Source organism: Lithobates pipiens, unplaced genomic scaffold, assembly GCF_037356315.1.
Source record: "Lithobates pipiens isolate NorthernLeopardFrog02 unplaced genomic scaffold, aLitPip1_a1.2 Scaffold_10, whole genome shotgun sequence".
Taxonomy (NCBI): Eukaryota; Metazoa; Chordata; class Amphibia; order Anura; family Ranidae; genus Lithobates; species Lithobates pipiens.
The window spans coordinates 70,290,277-70,314,695 of NW_027507686.1; the positions used below are offsets into that span (position 1 = coordinate 70,290,277).

General features: G+C 41.5%; 1 protein-coding gene across 2 annotated transcripts in view; it reads right to left on the bottom strand.

The window, feature by feature from the left end:
• Positions 1-9,196: 9,196 nt before the first annotated feature.
• STX5 (syntaxin 5) overlaps positions 9,197-24,419 on the bottom strand; it is a 35,817-nt gene continuing 20,594 nt past the window's right edge. For both annotated transcript variants that reach the window (XM_077455834.1, XM_077455833.1), the window contains exons 2-11: positions 23,842-24,053; positions 18,435-18,505; positions 17,276-17,331; positions 16,211-16,281; positions 15,904-16,020; positions 13,739-13,795; positions 13,270-13,351; positions 12,286-12,386; positions 12,077-12,198; positions 9,197-10,302 (exon numbers count right to left, since the gene is read on the bottom strand). In XM_077455834.1, coding sequence (XP_077311960.1) covers positions 10,143-10,302; positions 12,077-12,198; positions 12,286-12,386; positions 13,270-13,351; positions 13,739-13,795; positions 15,904-16,020; positions 16,211-16,281; positions 17,276-17,331; positions 18,435-18,505; positions 23,842-24,039 — 1,035 coding nt within the window. In that variant the 5' untranslated portion in view covers positions 24,040-24,053 and the 3' untranslated portion in view covers positions 9,197-10,142. The remainder of the gene's footprint in view (positions 10,303-12,076; positions 12,199-12,285; positions 12,387-13,269; positions 13,352-13,738; positions 13,796-15,903; positions 16,021-16,210; positions 16,282-17,275; positions 17,332-18,434; positions 18,506-23,841; positions 24,054-24,419) is intronic.

Below are 24,419 nucleotides of genomic sequence, written 5' to 3' on the forward strand. Positions count from 1 at the left end.
CAATAGGTTAATGCATAGCAATCATTAAACACATTGCACCCAAAAGCAGACCTTAAATGCATAACAGCAACACAAATGCACAGCAGTGGCATTCATACTGAAGCAGCACTCTGTCATAAGCAGTGCAATGAAGGGTTAATATACCTGGCAGGATCACCTACCCTAGGTGACTGCCCTGTAAAGATTAAAAACAGTAACTCCAAGCATTAGAGCATTGACACAGTGATCCCAAATCTGTAAAGCCAGGCATTGCTGAGGCATTTGCAGCAAACACCTGTATATCAATTCATGCATTAGTAGTCCTACAGACAGACAAACAAAACCTGTGAAGCAAATGAAACAGAGAACTATACACAGCAGTTTAACCTACTTTGGCAACTTGTATATTAACAGCATAATGATTCAGACACCATGACAGCCCATGGAAAGCTTACCTGCTCTGTGCAGCATCCCTCCCTGACTGACTCTAAGGGGGATTGGAGAGGCTCCATTCCTGCTGACTGAAAGCGCATTCCAGCCACAGGAAGCAGACCAGGAGCCATCTTGGAAGGGGGCAGCCCTGCCAAAATATTCCAACATCTATGCAAGGTAAACCAACATACCCAAAGCCAGACTAACAAAAATGTGTGTGTGGGGCCACAACTCACCAGGGAGGAGAGACTGAATCAGTCCCAACCCAACCACAAGGCAGAACTGTTTTACCTGCATCCAGAGATTAGTAACCCAGCCCCCCAGTATCTGGACCTGAGGGGGGGTCTCCCTCGTATTGAAGTTTTACAACCGAACAGAGGGGCTTCGTCACAGGAAAGAGGCTGAAACAGTACGGCTTGGCCAGATGAACCCGGCAAGGTGAGGGCAAAAATAAACATTTTCTTTGATTCATTGCTATAACCAGTTGAGAATTTGAGGAACAAAGAGAATGCTGCCCGGGGCGAGGTGACTCATTTATGTATAGTATAACCAGTCCTGAATGGACGAGGGGCGGAGCCTATCTCATTCGTGTATACTGTCATGCTTGTGTCAGGAAAGTAAGATGATTTCCAATTAACGCACAGTGTTAGTGTGATGTTGTGAATAAATGGTGTTTCGGAGTGAAATGGCTCCTTACCTTACCGCTGTAAGGTTACAGCGTAATATTAGCCAGTGGTACTCCGGGGTACTGTGTTTGGTCACCTTTGGTGTATCCTATAGATGGCAGTGTAGTGTCCTGGTAGGTGCTCCTCCCTGGGATAGATCTCCTTTATATAGATCAGATGGTAATGGATATCCTCCCCAGATAAGCACATCAAATCATATGACAAGAGAGAATGGGGGATCCCAATAGTGAAGTATGTAACACTAATAGTTTATTTAAATCTCAGCCAAAATGTGGTACTCACATAAAAGCAGGTACAAACAAATAAAACACAAAATGAGCAGCTAGTTCAAGGCCTGACTTCACTTCCGATGTATTCTGATGCGTATCATCGATATCACGTGACTTCATCAGGGAATAATTGCTAGCCAGACTGGAAGTGTCTTTAAATAGGTTTAATATTGTACCCTAACGAGCGGCCATTTTCCTGTAGTTCAATGAAAAACCACAGTATAACGGCTATTTTCTAGTAGTTGGTGAGCGGATCACAACCGTGGCCATTTTCTTGTGGTCTATAGTTAGTAAACAAAGTGCAGCCATTTTCTGGCTGATCTTGCAATATAGTGGATGTCAGAGAGTGTGAAAAAAGACACATAGTCTGACTCGAGGCTCATAGATAATGGATTAAAAAATAAAATTAAGCTGATGTGTACTGCTCAAATAACACGAATTATAGATAAAAAAAAAATTTGGGAAAATATAAAATAATGTAAAAAACCTGGATAAAACGAAGGGGCCATTTTCTTATAGCTCTATGTCAAAACATGGTATAGCGGCCATTTTCTAGTAGATGCTGCTGAAAAGACCACAACCGTAGCCATATTATTATTATGCATAGAATGCATTAAGGTAAAAAGACTTCTGCCTTTACAAGCACTTGAAATTTAATTTTATATCAGTGTAGTGCACTGCAGTTTATAGGTATGCCATTTTTCTATGTTTTGGGAAGCCATTTAATAAGTTATTTTTCAAGCACGTTATTTGTCCCAGTTGTTTACGTTTTGGCCTCGTTCACACCATGGTGCAGAGACGTCAGTTTTTCTGCACACGTTCTGCAAGGGCACAAAAAACAATTGTTCTCTATCTCTCTTCTCTATGTGGCCTGTTCACACCGCACCGTGCAGATTTTTCTTTTGTGCAGGAATGTGGAACGTGTATGCAGTTTTCTGCACAGGAAAAAAACCTGACATGACATCAACATTGGTGTGACTATAGGGCACATAATTGACACGCATTGAAAACGGATGTCAACCTGCATAAAAACTGACTGAATCGTGCATGAGATCGGATGTTTCTGCAAGTGAAATTTGTGCGGTTTTCCCATCAGTTGTAATGCAGGAATGGTGTAAAGAAAGAGCCCTTAATGTTAAAAATGTTAATAAACATTACCATGTTCAGTTTATACCAGATTTGAGTAGAAATTGTGTTGTTTTTCACTTTAAATTTACAGAATATCGGCACCTGATATTGGCTATCAGTCTTAAAGGCGGCGGAAAAATCGGTATCAGCCCAGAAAAAAACTTTATCTATCAACCCCTACTCAGGAGGATGCCATACAACGTATGAATATAATTATATACAGGGCCTTTTTTACGGTGGAGCATTGTTCCAGAACCTCTGCCAGAGACAGTGTGGGAGCAAAGCACTCTCTCTGGGTCTGCTTGTAGAAAGCAGGGTGGCTGTGAAGTAAGTGTAGAGCCCATCCATTTTGGTGGGTGATAAATAGGTTTTCTGTACATAGTGATAGGTAAATTTGGCCAGGGCCTTACTCTTTTTAGGCCTGGTTGTTTGTCTTTGGGAGGTGGGAGTGATAGAATAGAGGGGGGTGTGGCCACCTACACTCTGGCTCAGAGAGATCCCCTTTACCTTCCAGTGGAAATGTTCTGGAAGGGAGGCTGGACTTGGGACTGGAGCGGCAGGCAGCTTGTATGGAGAAGTCTGGACCAATCATTAATTTGTGTTGGCAGGACTCGCATATAAGCTGGAGGTCACATGCTTCTGGGAGGAGGAGGAGCCAAAGCAGGAGAGATGTAGTGTGCAGTGGGAGCAGGCTTGAAGGACTGGGGGTTCCGAGACCCCAGTGCTGGATAGCAGGAGCAGGTTTGAAGGCCTGAGGGTTCAGAGACCTCAGTGCTGGATAACCCACACAGTTGCCATGTAATCTGGAGGAGAAAACCAGGCGTCCCAGCCTGGGATGTACCGGACCATGTGGAGGAGGAAGTAGATGAAAACCGGATGGAGGAAACTGGGATCGACCTTCTGTGGCAATCATGGACTGTCAATAGGAGAGAGAGCAAGGGAGTGCAACCCAGCGGTACTTATCCATCAAGGAGACTTTCCAGAACGGACACTGGGTAGATTGCAGGAGTCAAGGTAGGCATTGAGGCCTGGGACTTTTAATATCCATAACCCAAAGCATCTTTCAGAGGGGTGCTGGTCGGTTCATCAAAGGTAATTACAGAGCATCAGAACTAGGAACCAGATTATTGGAGGCAACTCATATCCTCTATTTCATTGGAGCATCACTTAAGTTTGGGCAATAAAGCTTCATAATATTTTAAAAGACTGTCTGCTGCTTGTGAATTCTTGCATGGAAGGAACAAAACAAGTTAACACAAAGGTAAAGAACACACTTTGAAGCTCCCAAGGGAGTAGTACGCTACATAAGCATAAGGCAATACAGCTCAGTTCTGCTGCAGCCTGAGAGCAGAAAATGGAGGGATATCATCTGACTGACTGTGCTCAGTGAAAAATGTGGAAACTGCCTGGAAACAATTTTGTAGACATTTTCTGGTAAACTTAATTGACAATGCTGCTGAATAGAACGTTTGTGCACTGTCTGGTAATGCTGCTTGGATGTGGACCTATGCTAAGCCTTTCTCTTTGCTGGATTGGGCTGTCTCTTTGCTGGATTGGGCCATCTTTTTATGAGTATTTGGTGATGTGTCTTTGTTTAATATTGTGATGTCTCTTTGATGGATTGGGCCATCTCATTGTTGGATATTTGGGGATGTCTCTTTGCTGGATTGAGCCATCTCTTTGCTAGATATTTGTGGCTGTATCTTTGCTGAATATTTGGGGATGTCTCTTTGCTGAATATTTTAATGGGGCAGTCCCGGGGCAGGTAGAGACGGAGACAAGTATGATTTAGGAGAAGGGGCTAGTTCCTTCACCTTTTCTCTGAGGAAAAAGAGCCCTGAATATATATAATAAGACATTTGTTTTTTAGACCAACGCATGTCAGAACACTGCAAAGCAGTAAAGTAGCATCAACACTGAAAAATAGGTGTGAAAGGGCCTTTTGACATGCTGTTATACTTACATGCACTGTGCAGTGGTTATGCAGCTTGCACAAGCAGCTTGCTATGGGGGCACCGAAGCCCAGACACGGAGCTGCGGCCAAGCCCAGCGACACCCTCTCTCTTCCCTCATTGGCTCACTGACTTTGATAGACAGCAGTGGGAGCCAATGGTGTTTTGCTGTTGTCTCAGCCAATGAGGAGGGAGAGTCCCGAGCAGCAGAGTCTCTCGTGCAATATTGATGGAGCAAGATGGGGCTCAGGTAAGTACAAGGGGGACTGTTGCACACAGAAGGCTTTTTCATCTCAATGCTTTAAGATAAAAAAACCTTCTGCCTTTACAACCCCTTTAATAGCATTATACTCCAGTCTGCCACTAAAAATTGGATTTTTGACTTACCGTAAAATCCACTTCTCCGAGTTCATTGACAGACACAGTGCTCCATTATTCAGAACCATAGGGTTATATCACCTCCTACAGGTTTAGGACACTAGGCAGAAACAAAAGGAGGTGGCTACGCCTATGGGCAGTCCTAGGTGATATACTCGCCCCTCTCTGCTATAGGTCTTCAGTTTAGTAACAAGAAATGTCTGAAGCATCAAAACTCCTTAGAGGGGTGGGAGCTGTCTGTCAATGAACTCAGAGAAATGGATTTTACGGTAAGTCCCATTTTCTTTCATTCATTGACAGACACAGCGCTCCATTATTCAGAACATAGGGACGTCCCAAAGCAGTGCCAAACATGAGGGGTGAGACAACAAAAAAATCCCAAGGCCAACACAAGAGCCAACCAAGTAACAGGAGCCCAACCTGAACAATACACCTCCAAGAGATATTAGACCCCCTAAACAGCAGCCCTCAACACATTGCAGCCAAAGGAAGCATCCTCAGATGCCAACACATCCCCGTTGTAGAATTTTGTGAAAGTGTACACCGACGACCAAGTGGCCGCCTTGCATGCCTGATGATGGATCACCCAGGAGGCAGTAACCAGCCAAGTAGAATGATCCATAACAGGGAAAGGAGGAACCCAACCCCTGATAGAATAGGCCAGAGTCATCATCTGTCTGATCCATCTAGAAAGGTCGCAGAAGAAGCAGACAGCCCCTTTATTGTCCCATCCGTGATCACAAACAGTGACTCTGATCCCTGAAAAGACCCTGTGACTGCCAAACACATCCAGCGTAAGGTAAAGAGGTGAAGGCAACCAAAAAAGCCACCTTCTGGGATAGAGCAAGCAGAGGAACCTCCCAAATATTTTCAAAGGGAGGCTCTAGTAGAACCAAATGCACCAAGAGCAGATCCCATGGTGGTAGAAGAGACTGCACCGGAGGAGGCAGATGTCAAACCCCTTGATTAACCACTTCAGCCCCGGACCATTTTGCTGGGCAAAAGACCAGACCCACTTTTTGCGATTCGGCACTGCGTCGATTTAACTGACAATTGCGCGGTCATGCGACGTGGCTCCTAAACAAAATGGACGTCCTTTTTTTCCCACAGATAGAGCTTTCTTTTGGTGGTATTTGATCACCCCTGCTTTAATTTTTTGCGCTATAAACAAAAATAGAGCGACAATTTTGAAAAAAAACACATTTTTTACTTTTTGTTATAATAAATATCCCCCAAAAATATATAAAAAAAACATTTTTTCCCTCAGTTTAGGCCAATACGTATTCTTCTACATATTTTTGGTAAAAAAAAAAATCGTAATAAGCGATTATTGATTGGTTTGCGCAAAAGTTATAGCGTTTACAAAATAGGGGATAGTTTTATGGAATTTTTATTAATAATTTTTTTTTGACTAGTAATGGCGGCAATCAGCGATTTTTATTGTGACTACGACTTTATGGTGGACACATCGGACATTTTTGGGACCATTGTCATTTATACAGCAATCACTGCTATACAAATGCAGTGATTCCTGTGTAAATGACACTGGCAGTGAAGCGGTTAACCAGTGGGTGGCAGTGTAGGGGTTAAGTGTTCCTAGGTGTGTGTTACTAACTGTTGGGGGCTGGGCTTTCATTTAGTGAACACTGATCTCTGCTCCAATCACATGGAGCAGAGATCAGCATCACTAGTTGCTAGGCAGAATGGGGAAATGCTGTTTACAACGGCATTTCTCCATTCAGCCGCCCCGTGAGACGATCGCGGGTATGCCCGTGGCTATCATGTCTGCGGGACCCGCGACCGGACTCACGAGGGTCCCGACTGGCACGCAAGCGCGCCGCCGGTGACACGCTCGCGATGGCAGGGCAGCATTAAAGATTGGACATACCTGTACGCCAATATGCCTGCCCGTGCCATTTTGCCAACGTACAACGGCGTGCGCCAGTCGGGAAACGGTTAATGTAGGCTTACCTATAGGTTAAAGTGGTTGTAAAGGGTTTACAACCACTTTCATACCCCTTGAAATTTCCCACCTTTTGTCATGTTACTACCAAAAATGTAAATGTATTTTATTGGGATTTTATGTGATAGACCAACACAAAGTGACACATAATTGTGAAGTGGAAGGAAATCGATAAATGGTTTTCAAAGTTTTGACAAATAAATGTGAAAAGTGTGGCGTGTATTTGTGTTCAGCCTCCCAGTCAATACAAGTCAAGTTAATATAAGTCAATGCAAGTCTTTTTGGGTACGTCTCTACCAGTTTTGCATATCTAGGAGAGTACAATTTTTGCTTCTTTGCAAAAAACACAAGCTCTGTCAGATTGGATGGAGAGCTTCTTGTCACAGATTCTTAATTGGATTTAGGTCTGGACCTTGAATGGGCCATTCTAAGACATGAATATGCTTTGATCTAAACCATTCCATCATAGATCTGGCTGTATGTTTAGGGTCGTTGTCCTACTGGAAGGTGAACCTCCGGCCCAGTCTCAAACCTTTTGCAGACTTTAACAGGTTTTCTTCTACTATTGCCCTATTTGTTTCCATTCATCTTCCCATCAACTCTGACCATCTTCTCTGTCCCTGCTGAAAAAAAAAAAAAAGCATCCCCACAACCTGATGCTGCCACCATGTTTCTAAGTGGGGATGATGTGTTCAGTGGGGTGTGCAGTGTTAGTTTTCCGCCACACATAGCGTTTTGCTTTTAGGCCCAAAAGTTAAATTTTGGTCTCACCTGACAAGATGCACCTTCTTCCACATGTATGCTATGTCCAGCCCATGGCTTCTCACAAACTGCTAACAAAATTTCTTCTGGCCACTCTTCCATAAAGGCCAGATTTGTCAAGTGCATGACCTGTTGTCCTGTGGACAGATTCTCCCACCTTAGCTGTGGATCTCTGCCTACCCTACCCCTACTTTGTTCATTGGTCCTTGAGGGTTCCTGAAAATGGCTATGAACCAATTGATCCTTTAGAGATTGACATTTTTCATATGTGATCTGAGGATAGCCATTGATATATTGCCTCAACATAGGATCAGCAGAAGAGGGAATGCCAGTGTCTGCCTACCATCTTTTTTTTTTTTACCATCTGATGGTTTGCGTATGTAGTAACTATCCTCACAGGGTCTAACTGTTAGTTTTCTTACCAAACAGTTTGTGTCTTTCTTTCTGGCATGCCTTATTATAGTAATCTAGATTTTAATAGATTAGATTCTTTCTTGAAAGTCTCTTCATGCGAGTTATCCTAATGACAGAATCCCCCAGCGGAGCTGTGGATCTATGCAGCTCCTCCAGAGTAACCATGGGCCCCTTGGCTACTTCTGTAATTAATGCTCTCCTTGCCCGGCCTGTCAGTTTTGGTGGACGGCCATATATGGGTAGGTTTGCAATTGTGCCATACTCTTTCCATTTTCAGATGATGGATTGAACAGTGCTCCATGAGGTGTTCAAAGCTTGGGATTTTTTTTTTTTTTATAATCTAACCCTGCTTTAAACTTCTCCACACCTTTATCCCTGACCTGTCTGGTGTGTTCCTTGGCCTTCATGATGCTGCATGGTCACTAAAGGTTCTCCAACAAACCTTTGAGGGCTTCACAGAAAGGCTGAACTTATGCAGAGACCAAACTGCAGACAAGTGGACTTTATTTATTAATTAGATGACTTCTGAAGGCAATTGCTTCCAATAGATTTTAATTCGGGGTATCAGGGTAATGGGGGCAGAATACAAATGCACACCACACTTTTCAGATATTTATTTGGAAAACCATTTATCATTTTCCTTCCAGTTTGTGTTGGTCTATCGCATAAAATCTCAATAAAATAAAACATTTTGTTGCAACATGACAAAACGTGGAAAATGTCAAGGGATATGAATACTTTTTAAAGGCACCATATATATTGATCACCTTATAAAAACAACCCATTCAGTTTAAAATAGACCTGAAAAGCCATGTGTGTAAATGATAGGAAAAAAATAAAAAATAAAGTGTTGAAGGAGAGCAGGCTGAGCTCTCAGCACAGCTAAAGAACTGACCATGGTGTGCTCTCCTGCCACGTGTGGTCCGATTTTGATAGGAAAGCAGAGGGACTGGCAGGAACACCAGAGATTTCACACAAAGGAAATACAAAAGAACAAGATTACATTTTCATACAATAGGAAATGTTGGTTTTACATATTATTTAACTGCATCCCTCTGTTTTCTCAAACAAATTACAAGGAACATCTGTCCTACATGAAAATAAATGGATTTCCAGGACTAAAACCTGCTGCTACTAGATAAACTAGGAAACGAGAAACTGCAAGCTTTTTATCAAAAGGTGCACTTTTTTTTTTACCTGCATCTGTACAATAAACAAGGCAAACTCAAATAGTTCAGCTGAAATGTGTATTACTCATCTGTATTATATACAATGTGTACATCATATGAAGGTCACAGTCTTTATCCTAAGGCATTTGGGGAGAGAGGGGTTAAGAGTCCTCCATGGTTGAGTTCTGGAATGTGTTAAAAAATAAAACCGCCTCTCCCGGGTCATTTAATCCATCTACACGGGACCTTCCCCTTTGAGAGGGCAAAACTGCGTATAAGCAGTTTTTTTTAATGCTAAGGAATAATAATTTAAAAGCAAAAAAGAAAAAAAAAAAAAAAAAAAAAAAGGCTACAAAAGATTAAAATAAGAAAGAGAAGTCTGTATATGGTGGATAAGGAGGCTGGTTGATCCTTTCACATGCCTTGGGTTAATTTTAGGGAGTTCCAGTAAGACACCTCAAGAAACGTCAACTCAACTTTCATACAATCGTAGCCACACCCTTCTCATTCATTCACTTCACATACATTGGCATATAACATAGCATCTGTATACATGTGTTAACCGTTCCACCATTCATAAGCAATATACAAACACTCACACACCACTTTCACATCCTCATTCACTTATGACTGTGTGTGCAGGCATATATATTTACAAGGCCTAAAATCTATATATAGTTAGTTATATATTATTTACACATACACACACAGTCATCCACTGAATATTCTTTCATTATACCATCAAATATGTGCACTTTAGATTTCAAGGGTAACCTATCTATGGCACCAAACAGCAGTGCTGGTACCATAGAAGGCCTGCCTCTTTATTTAAAAAAAAAAAAAAAATAAGGGAAGTGCCACACACAATTTATGTCCCTCACACAAAAGCCACGATCCACATGCATACAAAATGACAGCACTGCAATTTTCCTGTGGTTTCATAGGACCGAGCTGTCTGGAGGTAGCATGGAGTGTGTGTGGACCATCATACAGATTTTCTAGGGGTTGCCTCAAGCCAGGAAGACTACAAATATGATGAAGAAAACGATAAGTATAAGAAAAATCTTGATCATGAGCCAGCGGTTTGATGTGACGGACTGAAAATATTTCAGGATTTCAGAGTGGGCTGCTTCCACATTCAGCTGTGTATCTTCTATATTCCCATCAATTCTGTTGAAACAAAAAGAAAATATATTAGGGATAAAACTTTTACGTGGAAGGAAGTTTAACAAAACATGTGGCCACTCAAAATTAGAAGAAAAGAGGTATAACCTTAAACTACATAGAGGGTTCTTTACTGTAAGGGCAGCAAGGATGTGGAATTCCCTTCCATAGGAAGTGGTCTCAGCGGAAAGCATTGAGTTTCAAAAAAAACTATTCGATAAGCACCTGAACGACCGCAACATACTGGGATATACAATGTAATACTGACATATAATCATACACATGGTTTGGACTTGTGTCTTTTTTCAACCTCACCTACTATGTAACAGCTGTAAAAAGGATTTAAAGAGTAAGGCCGCGTACACACGCGGGGACTGTTCGCCCAACTTTGTCCGCTGAACAGTGTTTCGGCGGACAGTCCGCCCGTGTGTGGGCTTTCAGCGGACAGTTTCAGCGAACAGTCTGCTGAACAAAGTTTTTCGGAAATTCCGAAAAACTGTCCGCTGAAACTTGGTTTCAGCGAACAGTCCCCTCGTGTGTAGGCTTGTTCGTCAAACTAAGTTCCGCGCATGCTCAGAAAGGATTTACACGCCGAAAGTTGTAATGCAGTGTATAGGACGTCGTATTTTCCGTTCACGTCATCGCGCACGGTTTCAGCAAACTGTTCGTTCGTCGTGTGTGGGCAAGTCCGTCCATGCTAATTTTGAGTGGACTGTTTGCTGAAACTGTTTGACGGACAAAGTTGAGCGAACAGTCCCCGCATGTGTACGCGGCCTTACTTTACTTCACTTTCATTCCCCTTTGGGTGATCATTGCAGGTATTTTAACAAATTTTCCTCGCAAATTCCTATCTTTTGTTATTCAAAAGAAATAGCTGGTTGACTGTTTCCATGTGCAAAGTGAATGTGAACAAGAGTGATTTTTATAATGACTTGTAGGGTTTTAAACCACTTCAGTCCCAGAAGTTTATATATATATATATATACACATATATACACATATATATACATATATACATACACACACACTTATTCATCAGTTTAGGCCATGGGTGCCCAACCTATGGCCGGCCCTCCAGCTGCTGCAGAACTAAAACTCCCAGCATACCTTTGGGTGCCAAGTTCCATCAAGCCTCTGCCTTTGGGTGTCATGCTTGCAACTGTCAGCCTTGCAATGTCTCATGGGTCCTGATGTTCTGCAACAGCTGGAGGGCTGCAGGTTGGACACCCATGGTTTAGGCCAATATGTATTCTTCTACTTTTTTGGGGTAAAAACAAAAACTTAATATTGATTAGCTACAAAATAGGGGATAGATTTATGGACTTTTATTGTTTTTACTGGTAATGGCGGCCATCTATAATTTTTTAGCGGGACTGTGACATTGCGGCGGACAAATCTGACCCCGAGTGACACTTTTTGGGGACCAGTGACATTATTACAGTGATCAGATCAGTGCTAAAATTATATATCTATCTCTTAGTGCATACTTTTAGGTAAATTGGCAAGCCAATCACACAAGTTGGCAATTACATTTCCAGGGGGTGTTCTGGACACCACCTGAATGCCTGAAGTTGCCATATCGTATTTTACAGAAAATGATGCAGCAAATAGAAAAAAGGTAATTTTTTTTTTTTTGGGAAAATTTTATTTTGAACATAGCATGATACGCGTCAAGAAAAAAAAAATTATAATAACATTCAATCACAATGTAACTTGTGTATTATATAATATATATTTGCTATTTTCACTGGATAAATCAGTGGATGGATCAGTTACTCACCTTTGTATAGTTTCTTCCTGCTCCTTTACCATGTGAGCCAGCTGTTGGAAGATGGAACCTAGTTCGACTATGGTGGACTCTATATTCTGCATAGTGTCTGCTCGACTCTGAATATAGGAATCCTGAAGAAAGAATTGGCAAAGTTGTACTTGTGAAGTTTATGGATCTGTAAACCACTCCCTTTTTAAAACAATGTCCACTGCTCTTACCTGCTCATCTATTAGCTGCAATTGTTGACTGACTTTTGAATCCATGTCTATTGTCACATCCCCATGTCTGCGAGAGTCATCTTGTAGGAGGACAGACGGACCTGCAGTAAGATACAAGCAATACTTAACTGCACTTTGAATGACAACTGCACCCACATTTTGATCATTTTCTTCCCACAAATAGAGCTGTCTTTTGGTGGTATTTAATCACCACTGGGGTTTTTATTTTTTGCTAAAACACAAAAAGTTTTTTCTTTGTTTCAGTTATAAAATTTAGTTTTTGCCTTCACTGACGGGCACTGATGAGGTGGTATTGATGGGCACTGACAGGCAGCTGTGATGGGCAGCACTGATAATGAGGTACTGACAGGTGTTACTGCTGGGCACGGATAGCCATTATTGATGGGGCACTGATTTTTAGCACCCCCCCCCCGCCCCATCAGCTTCCAATCAATGTGCCGATTATCAGCACAGACACCTCCCCCCCCCCCCCCCCCCCGACAGGGAGAGCCACCGATTGGCTCTCCATGTCAACGCAAACCAAGGAATTACCGATACTACAAGGGGTTTACCGACACTTCCTGGTTCATGTGATGATCAGCTGCGATTAATCACAGCTGATCATGCGGTAAGGAGCCTCCGTCAGATCGGAGATGCAGTGTGTCAAATTGACACACATCAACTGCGATCACAGCCCCACCAGCATGTTATCCTGCTGGATGTCATAAGATGTCCAGTCAGCATAACAGAACCACTGACCAGCCCTCATTCTGCTATAGGCCGGATGGAAAGTGGTTAAGAATGCAAGGCAGCGCTAAATTATAAGAAATGTAGACAAGAAGTGAAAAAACAATAAATAGTACTGCTGGTTACTTTGGGAAATGAACATGCTTGTTGGACTTTCCAAAAAAGTTACTACAAAGAACAATGTTGAGTTGTATCGTTTGGCAATTGACAAATAAAAATACACTATGGCACACATACCCATGCTATTGTGATGGAGGGGTAGAGCGGAGACCTGATTTTGAGAAAATTGCTCCCTGCGACTTCGCTGATGCTTTAGATTCTAAAGAGGAAAACAAAAAAAGGTTTAAAAGTTGGAATTTCAAAGAAAAGTAGCTGTGGGAACAAAACTTGGGGTAAAAAGTACATAATACAATCATTTCCACTCAACTGTGTTGGGGAGCCGCAGGTTACTGAAATTGGTACTGCGCGGGACCCCCCTAGGTCATAAAAGGTACATTTTTTATTTGACAAAAAAAATATAACATTGATCACAGAGTGTTATTCAGAGCGTTGCAGTGATGAGAAGATACATTTTTCATGATTCAAAAAGTGAATGTGCATGCTGAGTAATGGGCCAATCAAGCAGAACCAAACAAACAATCAGATAGCTGCTCCATATGGAGGCAGACTTTTTTCTAATTTGGTACAACTCATTTCAAAAACTCACCTCTGTCCTTACTTCTAGTACAGATTTGAAGTCGTTAGACATGGATGCCAGCTTTGACTAGAAAGACAAAAGTGAAGGTATTAACTTCTGAAAACAAGAACATGGCTAAGAAAATTAGCTATAGAAAGATGGCTTATGAATATAATGCTGTCACAGTGCATCGATTAATTAAGGCCATGAATTGCTGTCCATGTTTGGTCAGTGTTGTGCGAACAGTACATATTTTCTACAGTTGTGATGTTCCATCACTACTCTTTACACCATGGATATGCAATTAGTGGACCTCCAGCTGTTGCAGAACTACAAGTCCCATGAGGCATAGTAAGATTCTGATGGGATTTAGTTTTGCAACAGCTGGAGGCCCGCTAAATGCATATCCCTGCTTTACACCATCCTCATAATGCGGGGGAAAACTGACAGAGTTTAGCAGAACTTCAACGCTTTCCACAGTTTTCATTTGTACTCAGAGGTCCAGACTGCTGTGGGAGCCATGCAGTATAGTAAAAGTCTGCCTCCATGGTGACCAACATGACTGAGGACTCACAAATCACTTTAGTCATGTGTTTGTACCTGCAGCAGCCTGAAGATAAAACTCTTTCCCTTGTATGCATTCACTTATTTCCAGCATTTCACCATTCACCAATATACACTACCCAATATGTTAAGAGTGATTTTCAGTCTTTTCCCAGAATGTAGAAATTTAACATTGACATATATACGTCAAATTACGGCACCCCATTCTATAAAACACAAATTGCACATGACTCTTTGTAATGCAACACATTTCCATGTATTGCAATGCACTAAAAAGTAACTTTGTTGCCTTAATATTCTGGAGTATTATTCAAAATTAAATTGCAAAAAAATAAAAAAATAATCCTCATGCACAATGGTGTAGTGGTTAGCACTCTCATCTAGCAGTAAGAAGGTCGCTGGTTCAAATCCCAACCACAACACTACCTGTCTGGAGTTTGCATGTTCTCCCTGTGCCTGCATGGGTTTCCTCTGGGTACTCCGGTTTCCTCCCACAATCCAAAGACATACAGGTAGGTTAATTGGCTTCTGTCCAAAATTGGCCCTAGTATATGAATGGGGACCTTGGATTGTGGGCTCCTTGAGGATAGGGACTGATGTGGGTATAGCAATGTACAGGGAAAAGGAACAATTATAGACACTCACTCAGGTTGAACTGGATGGACTGGTGTCTTTATTCAACCAAACTATGAAACAATGCTCGCACTACTGCAACACAAAAGTGATTTTGGTCTTAATCTTTATATATTTTTAATTCCACGGATGTTTAATACTATGCTAAACATACCATTTGTCTTGGATTCTCATAAATACTTGTCTCCACTTCCAGATATTTCCCAAGACCAACCCAATATACATTTTTCAGAACAAAAAGAGTTGGTTTTCAAGCTGTGAGCAATTAAATCTAGTTCTTTAGAGAATACATTAACCTTTATAAACATGTTACACCTGTATTTTGGATTAACATGTAACCTGTTCCTAAGCACCCCCATAGCCTGCATTCAATTGTGGGTGCAGTGCTTTGTAGGCTACGGTTTTAATAAAAAAAATTAAAAAAACCCTCTCATACAAAGCAAACATCCTTCTTTTGCTGAATTTATTCGTCGAAAAGTGTTCAGATGCAAATGCTTTAGACAGGATTTTCACCCAAGTTAATGGTGAGAAAAAGGTCAAACTGCAGGATGGCTGAACTTGTCAGTGCCCTTTTTTAACCAAAAAAAATAAAAAATTAGGAGATCAAGAGAGGCATTGGCAATGATTACAAGCTGAAGTGTGGATTAACTCTCAAACATCCTCTTTTACAGCAGGCAGCACTGGCACACCTACAGATAACCAATGCAGTAGGAAAAGTGAGCAGGCAGTCACAGCGTGACATTTTGGAACAAAATAATCTCATCAGTCTTGACATAAAAACCACTGCATTATCTCAAATTCACTTTGTTAATAAAGGCATGGCCAGATCTGACGGCACTGAATATCCATGCCTTTCATGGATCGGTCTGCTATAGTAGAGAGGTTTAGGATCTGGCATCTGCTATGGTCTCAGCATCACACTTGTTTTTCGCCAATATTTTTGCCACTCGTCCTTCTGCTGCAATACTGCTATCATAAGACACTTGGGATCACCTCACCTGAAGAGAAACCACCACAGTATTTGAGTGAGTTTGAACATGACGCCCATTCTGATTGCCTCGTGCTCTTACAAAGGACTGTAACTGAGCAATCTGTTGATTCAGGCTTCCAATGTCCTGCATAATTGAAAAGGTACAGATAAAAAAAACAAAAACACAGACAGAGACATTATAATAAATATATAATATATATATATATATATATATATATATATATATATATATATATATATATATATACACACACACATACACATACACACACACGCGCGTAAGGAATCGGCATAATCTATGTATGGACACCTACTTGTTTAATAATGTATGTCAATTCCTCAATTTCCACTGCTTTGTCATCAAACAGAGATTTCCTTTTAGCCACTAAGGAGAATAAGAGAATAATAAAAGAAACTATATATCTGGCACCATTTGTTGTTCACAAAAATAGACATATTTATGATCAAATGGTATGTGCATATTCCTTAATCCTTTTGCTGCAGGAGCCATTTTTCACATTTTTGCACACGATAAAATGCTAATTTTAGGCATGAAGATTATTTAAGATTACCTACCCCCCCCCAACACATTATATGTTTTCTGAAAGCATAGGCCCTGAAGAATGAAATGTTAGAGGTTACATCTTATGTTACACAATAGTTGCATTATTGTTCGTCAAATCTATATTTTCAGAAAAAAAAAAAAAAAAATAGCGGCTGGGAGTTTGTTTACATGCTGATGTTGCTGCATCATAGTGGAAGGGAAAGCATTAAAAGCAGAATAATTACATATTTGTCTATGTTAACCATTCTAATTTATATATCTAAATATGTTTTTTGCTAGTCCAGAAATATATGTTAACAGACCACATGACAGAAGATCCGGATGGATATTTTATTATTTTGAGCAGTGAAAGGGAAAATAAATAAATAAATCAGAAATGTAGGTTAAGGCTGGCCATACACTATATTATTTTCTTATTCATTTTCCTTTAGGATTTACCTTCAACTATGTAGTACAAAGGCCTGCCTGATGGCATACACATTGAAAGTGTTTAGGTTTGAACTCATATGGTTTCGGTAAAGCTAAAAGGAAAATTGAATAAGAAAATTGTATAATGTATGGCCAAGCCTTAGTTGCCCAAACTATATAAAACACAATTTAAGTATCGACAACTTCAAGTATTTATTTCCATTTTACCTTTTCAAAGGCAGCAAGATAATTAACCTCATACGTATCAACTATACTCTGCATTTCTAATTAAACATTTTCAAGAGTAAAGACATCCACATATACATGAATGGCATGTATTTAAAAAGCTCATCACAAATAAGCTGTTTCTCTGTACATAAATACGCAAAAACTTTTTTAGACTTACATATCGTCAGTTTTTCCAGCTTACTGAAGGTGTTGCTAAGATCCCTTCCAATTCGTCTGTAAAAGACAAAATGTGCAATTTGAAAAAAGCTAGAACATTATTATTTTTTCCCCACCCATAGCTTCTCTTTTATGTTCTGATGTTGGGGAGACTTCCCTACCATCAGAATACACTGATCAGTGCTGCCGGCTATAACCAGCGGCACCGATTGTAAAAAAAAAAAAAAAAAAAGAAGGAGAAGGAGGAGGAGAAGAAGGGAGGAGGAGAAGAAGAAGGGAGGAGGAGGAGAAGAAGGGAGGAGGAGGAGAAGAAGGGAGGAGGAGGAGAAGAAGGGAGGAGGAGGAGAAGAAGGGAGGAGGAGGAGAAGAAGGGAGGAGGAGGAGAAGAAGGGAGGAGGAGGAGAAGAAGGGAGGAGGAGGAGAAGAAGAAGGGAGGAGGAGAAGAAGAAGGGAGGAGGAGGGAGGAGGAGGAGGCAGGCGTAGGATCGATATAATCGACTTCTGTACAACCAGCTTGCCCATATATGGATTGCAATTCAGCCAGTCCATGCTGAACTGGCTGAATTTCAATCCATGTATGGCTGCTCTAACTCTTCTATAGACTTTCAACTTAAAAATGACTGCCAACATAATCACAAAAATGTACTTGTTCTAAGTTTGCAAGTTTTAGTAGGTCAGCCTTTTTCTGTCATGCCATAGAATGTAAGCTCTTTGGATGTGGAACTCCATGTTATTCTTGTTATAAAAACTTAGAGCGCTTACTTTTATCAATGGCAAATACACTTATGCTCACAGCCAAGGTTTTACTGTAAAAAATGTATCCATTACACCAGGCACGTCCAAAGTGTGGCCCGTGTTCCGGTTTCGATTGGCCCGCCTGGTAATTTGGGCATGCATATCTTTTGTGGCCCCCAACGAATCCCAGAGCGCCACAAAAGATATACATGCTGGCTGCCTTGGAGGGGACAGGGAGGAGGCAGGACGAGTGCCGCCATACATACAGGTAAATTTCCTGTTTGCACGACAGCCTCTGTAATAGGAAGTCCCGTCGCCTGCGCTGCCATTGGACGACTGCTCTGTCCATCATAGGAGGCGGGACTTTGTATTAAAGAGGCACTTATGAGCAGAGAAAGAAAAATAGAGCAAAATAGGTTTCTTACTTGGCCATTTGAGTAAATTCACTTCTCTGTTTCACAGCATTGAGAGAAGGGTTGGACAGCTGAACACCATTCTGCAAAGTATAAATCAGATCATCAGCGTGAAAATTACATTATCAGGTAATCATTGATCTACCTAAATGTATTTCTATGTATTAGTTATTGTCAAATGTGAGCTATTTGGCCACATCCAGCAAACCTTTGTTTGCACTAAATACATTACCCCCAACACATACAGTGAGGGGAAAAAAGTATTTGACCCCTTGCTGATTTTGTACGTTTGCCCATTGACAAAGAAATAATCAGTCTATAATTTTAATGGTAGGTTTATTTTAACATTGAAAGACAGAACAAAAATATCCAGAAAAAAAATGCATTTCAAAAAAGGTATTAATCAATTTGCAATTTAACCACTTCAGCCCTGGAAGATTTTACCCCCTTCCTGACCAGAGCACTTTTTACAATTTGGCACTGCATCGCTTTAACCATTTCAGCCCCGAACCATATTGCTGGTCAAAGACCAGACCACTTTTTGCAATTCGGCACTGCATTGCTTTAACTGATAATTGCGCAGTCATGCGACGTGGCTGCCAAACAAAATTTATGTATTTTTTTCCCCACAAATAGAGCTTTCTTTTGGTGGTAATTGATCACCCCTGCGGTTTTTATTTTTTGCGCTATAAAACAAAAATAGAGCGATAATTTTGAAAAAAAAAAAACGCTTTTTTTTTACTTTTTGTTATAATAAATATCCCCCAAAAATATATAAAAAACATTTTTTTCCCTTAGTTTAGGCTGATACGTATTCTTCTACATATTTTTGGTTAAAAAATAAAGAAATAAATCGCAATAAGCGATTATTGATTGGTTTGCGCAAAAGTTATAGCGTTTACAAAATAGGGGATAGTTTTATGGCATTTTTATTATTATTATTTTTTTTTACTAGTAATGGCAGCGATCTTTATTGTGACTGCGACATTATGGAGGACACATCGGACATTTTTGACACATTTTTGGGACCATTGTCATTTATACAGCAATCACTGCTATATAAATGCAGTGATTCCTGTGTAAATGACACTGGCAGTGAAGGGGTTAACCAGTGGGTGGCAGTGTAGGGGTTAAGTGTTCCTAGGGGTGTGCTACTAACTGTTGGGGGCTGGGCTTTCATTTAGTGAACACTGATCTCTGCTCCAATCACATGGAGCAGAGATCAGCGTCACGAGTTGCTAGGCAGAACGGTGAGATGCTATTTACAATGGCATCTCCCCTTTCAGCCGCCCCGTGAGACGATCGCGGGACCCGCAACCGGACTCATTGGGGTCCCGACCAGCACGCGAGCTCGCCGCTGGTGGCGCGCTCGTGATAGCAGGGTGGCATTAGAGATTGGACATACCTGTACGCCAATATGCCTGCCCGTGCCATTCTGCCGACGTACATCGGCGTGCGCTGGTCGGGAAACGGTTAACTGACAATTGTGCAGTCATGCAATGCTGTACCCAAATAAAATTTGCGTCCTTTTTTCCCCACAAATAGAGCTTTCTTTTGTTGGTATTTTATCACCTCTGCACATTTTATTTTTTGCGCTATAAAACAAAATAAGAGTGACAATTAAAAATTATATATTTATTTTTTTACTTTTGCTATAATAAAAGTTCCCCAAAAATGTTTCTGAAAAAAAAAAAAAAAAAAAAAAAAAATTCTTTATCAGTTTAGAATAATATATATATATATATATATATAATATATATAATATATATATATATATATATATATATATATATATATATATATATATATATAATATATATATATATATATATATATATATATATATATATATATATATATATATATATATATATATATATATATATATATATATATATATATATATATATATATATATATATTTTACTAGTAATGGCGGTGATCTGCAATTTTTAGCAGTACTGCGTCATTGTGGCAGACAGATCGGACACTTTTGACACATTTCTGGGATCATTGACATTTATACAGTGATCAGAGCTATAAAAATGCACCGGATTACTGTATAAGTGTCACTGGTAGGGAAGGGGTTAATACTAGGGGGCGATCAAGGGGTTAAATGTGTGTTCCCTAGATGTGTTCTAATTGTACGGGGATAGGAGACATGTCATTGTTCCTACTTAGTAGGAACAATATGTCTCCTCTCAACTGACAGAACAGGGATTTGTGTGTTCACAGACACGCTAGCTCTTGTGCCCACCGGGCTCGCGCATCGGGCCTCCAGCAGCTCTTAAAGGGAACGACATGCCCATATGTTGTTTTGCCCAGCCATGTCATTCTGGCGACGTATATCGGCATGAGCCGGTCGGCAAGTGGTTAAAGAGTGAAATAAGTATTTGATCCCCTATCAATCAGCAAGATTTGTCTCCCAGGTGTCTTCTACACAAGTAACGAGCTGAGATTAGTAGTACTCTCTTAAAGGGAGGACTCCTAATCTCAGCTTGTTACCTGTATAAAAGACACCTGTCCACAGAAGCAATCAGATTCCAATCTCTCCACCATGGCCAAGACCAAAGAGCTGTCCAAGGATATCAGGGACAAGATTGTAGACCTACACAAGGCTGGAATGGGCTACAAGACCATCACTAAGCAGCTTAATGAGAGGGTGACAACAGTTGGTGCGATATTTGCAAATGGGTGAAACACAAAATAACTGTCAATCTCCCTCAGTCTGGGGCTCCATGCAAGATCTTACCTCGTTGAGTTTCAGTGATCATGAGAACAGTGAGGAATCAGCTCAGAGCTACACAGTGGAATCTTGTCAATGATCTCAAAGCAGCTGGGACCCTAGTCACCAAGAAAACAATTAATAACACACTACGCCGTGAAGGACTGAAATCCTGCACCGGCCGCAGGGTCCCCTTGCTTAAGAAAGCACAAGTACAGGCCTGTCTGAAGTTTGCTAATGAACATCTGAATGTTTCAGAGGAGAACTGGGTGAAAGTGTTGTTGGTCAGATGAAACCAAAAATCAAACTCTTTGGCATCAACTCAACTTGCCGTGTTTGGAACACCATCAAACATGGAGGTCGAAACGTTATGCTTTGGGGTGGTTTTTCTGCCAAGGGAACGGGACAACTTCACCGCATCAAAAAAGGGAAGATGGACGGGGCCATGCACTGTCAAATCTTGGGCGAGAACCTCCTTGGAGTGGCCTAGCCAGTCTCCAGACCTTAATTCCATAGAAAATATGTGGAGGGAGCTGAAGGTTCGAGTTACCAAATGTCAGCCTCAAAACCTTAAATGACTTGGAGAGGATCTACAAAGAGGAGCGGGACAAAATCCCTCTTGAGATGTGTGCAAACCCGGTGGCCATCTACAAGAAACATCTGACCCCTGTGATTGCCAACAAGGGTTTTGCCACCAAGTACTAAGTCATGTTTTTCGAAAGTGGTCAAATAATTTCACTCATTAAAATGCAAATCAATTTATAACTTTTTTTAAATGCATTTTTCTGGATATTTTTGTTGTTATTCTGTTTCTCACTGTTAAAATAAATCTACCATTAAAATTACAGATAGACTGATCATTTGTCAGTGAGCAAACATACAAAATCAGCAGGGGATCAAATATTTTTTTCCCCTCTCTGTATACCCAGTAAAGTGACTGGCCTGAGATGATACACAGAGAGAGATAAAACAAATCCTCCTGCGTAAGTTGTACATGCTTGTCTGCAGCCCTCTCTTCCCATAAATCCGTTAAAAGTCTAGAATCTACAGAGCTGCCTGAGCGTTCAGAAAAAAGGGGACGGAGGGCTGAAGTTTCACTCTCCAGAGCTCAGTGAGAAGAACTGAGAGCCGATTGGAGTGAGTGTGCTGTGTACCCCTTCACACAATGGTGTAGCTGCTGCAGCAGCTCAATTAACCTTTTTCACTAAGTGAGCCTTAACCACTTGCTTACTGGGCACTTAAACCCCCCTCAGTCCCAGACCAATTTTCAGCTTTCAGCGCTGATGCACTTTGAATGACAATTGCGCGGGCATACAACACTGTACCCAAATGAAATTTTTATCATTTTTTTCCCACAAATAGAGCTTTCTTTTGGTGGTATTTAGTTACAGCTCGGAGTTTTATTTTTTGCTAAACAAACAAAAAAAGATGCAAAAAAATAAATAAAAAAATAAATCATGTTTTAATAGTTTGTTATAAAATTTTGCAAACGGGTCATTTTTCTCCTTCATTGAAGTGCGCTGATTAGGCGGCACTGATGGGCTGCACTGGTGGGCACTGATGGGCTGCACTGGTGGGCACTGATGGGCTGCACTGGTGGGCACTGATGGGCTGCACTGGTGGGCACTGATAGGCATAGTTAAGGCGGCACCGATGGGCACAGATAAGGCGGCACTGATGGGCAAAGATGGGCACAGATAAGATGGCATGGATGGGTGGCACGGATAAGTGGCACGGATGGGTGGCACGGATGGGCACTGATAGGTACCACTGATAGATGGGACTGATGGGCACTGATGGGCGGCACTGCTGGGCACTGATGGGCGGCACTGGGTCGCAGCACCTTTGAGGCACATTGTGGGCACTGTGGGTGGCACTGTTGGTGGCACTGCTGGATGGCACTGTGGGTGGCATTGTGGGTGGCACTGTAGGTGGCACTGTAGGCACTGATGGGGGGCACTTACTTTTATTCAGGATGGCACGGCGGTGGGCAGGTGGGCACTGGCAGGGGGCAGGTGGTCAGCTGTATTGCTGGCCGTGATCGGGACTGATGTCCCGATCACGGCCGCCGGTGATCGGCTTTTTTTTTCTCTCCTCGCGCTGTCAGCGCGAGGAGGAATAATAGCCGATTACCGGCTCCGTTCTATCACATGATCAGCTGTCATTGGCTGACAGCTGATCACGTGATAAGGGGTCGGGATCGACCCCTTGCACGGATCGGTGATCAGGCGAGTCTCACGGACTCGCCGATCACAGAGCGCGCCGCGCGCGCCCCTCAGGGGGCGCGCAGGCCGCTCGTATCCGGGACGACGTCAATAGACGTAGTCCCGGAAATGTAGGTCCGCGCTAATGCCGTCATTTGGCAATAGCGCGGATCTGTAGTGGTTAAAAAACAGGGTCAAACTAAAGAATATACCATGGCTCTGGACCCAAAAAGCACTCTGGTTCTAATTAACATGTGCAAATGTCTAGAAAAGCACCATCATGCATAAAAGGACACCATCAAAAAACTGAAGCACAACGCAAAGGGTATACACGGGGGCTGGGGGGCTTTGTCTAAAACTTCTGTAGGCAGCAGCATGTAACCCAAATGTCCCAGAATTTCTACATTTCTGTGCCCATTAAGGAAAGAGAAATATAATACTTTATGGGAAATATTTTTTTTCTGTGTTTTACACATTTTATTATGCTAACCTGGCGTCCACGCAGGGACTTGCAAGCAGATATGAACTCAGCAGTGCGATCCCGGCAGGACATCACGTCAGTTGGAGGAGGAAGTAAAGGTGGAGAGAAAACTTGAGTTGTAGTGGAGGGCAGGACTTGAGTCTGAGGGGGTCCCACGTAAACTCCGTTATCAGTGTTGCGGGAGCCGTGGCGTTTACGAGTGTTCATGAGTCCTGGGCCAGCTGAAAGATAAACCAAAATAATCCATGCAAACAATCTAAAGTTGAAGTGTAATGTATGCATATATTAATTCCCCCCCTAACGCAGAATCTGGGCTACATTACCCAAGACACTTTTTAAAATCGACCTTCTCTAAAGTGAAAGGAATAAACGATTAATGGTTTATGGACAGGCACCTGCCCACCCATCATTAACATGTATTTGAATGTCCTCAATGTAACTTGCTCTACACATGCCATGCACACATTTAATGTACGTTTATATTACTCGCCCCCCTTTATTTTCTAATAACTTCAAATGGTCTGAAATCTCCTTACCCAGATGTCCAAGACACGCATGTCATGCATAGTTTTCTTTTTGTGATTTGT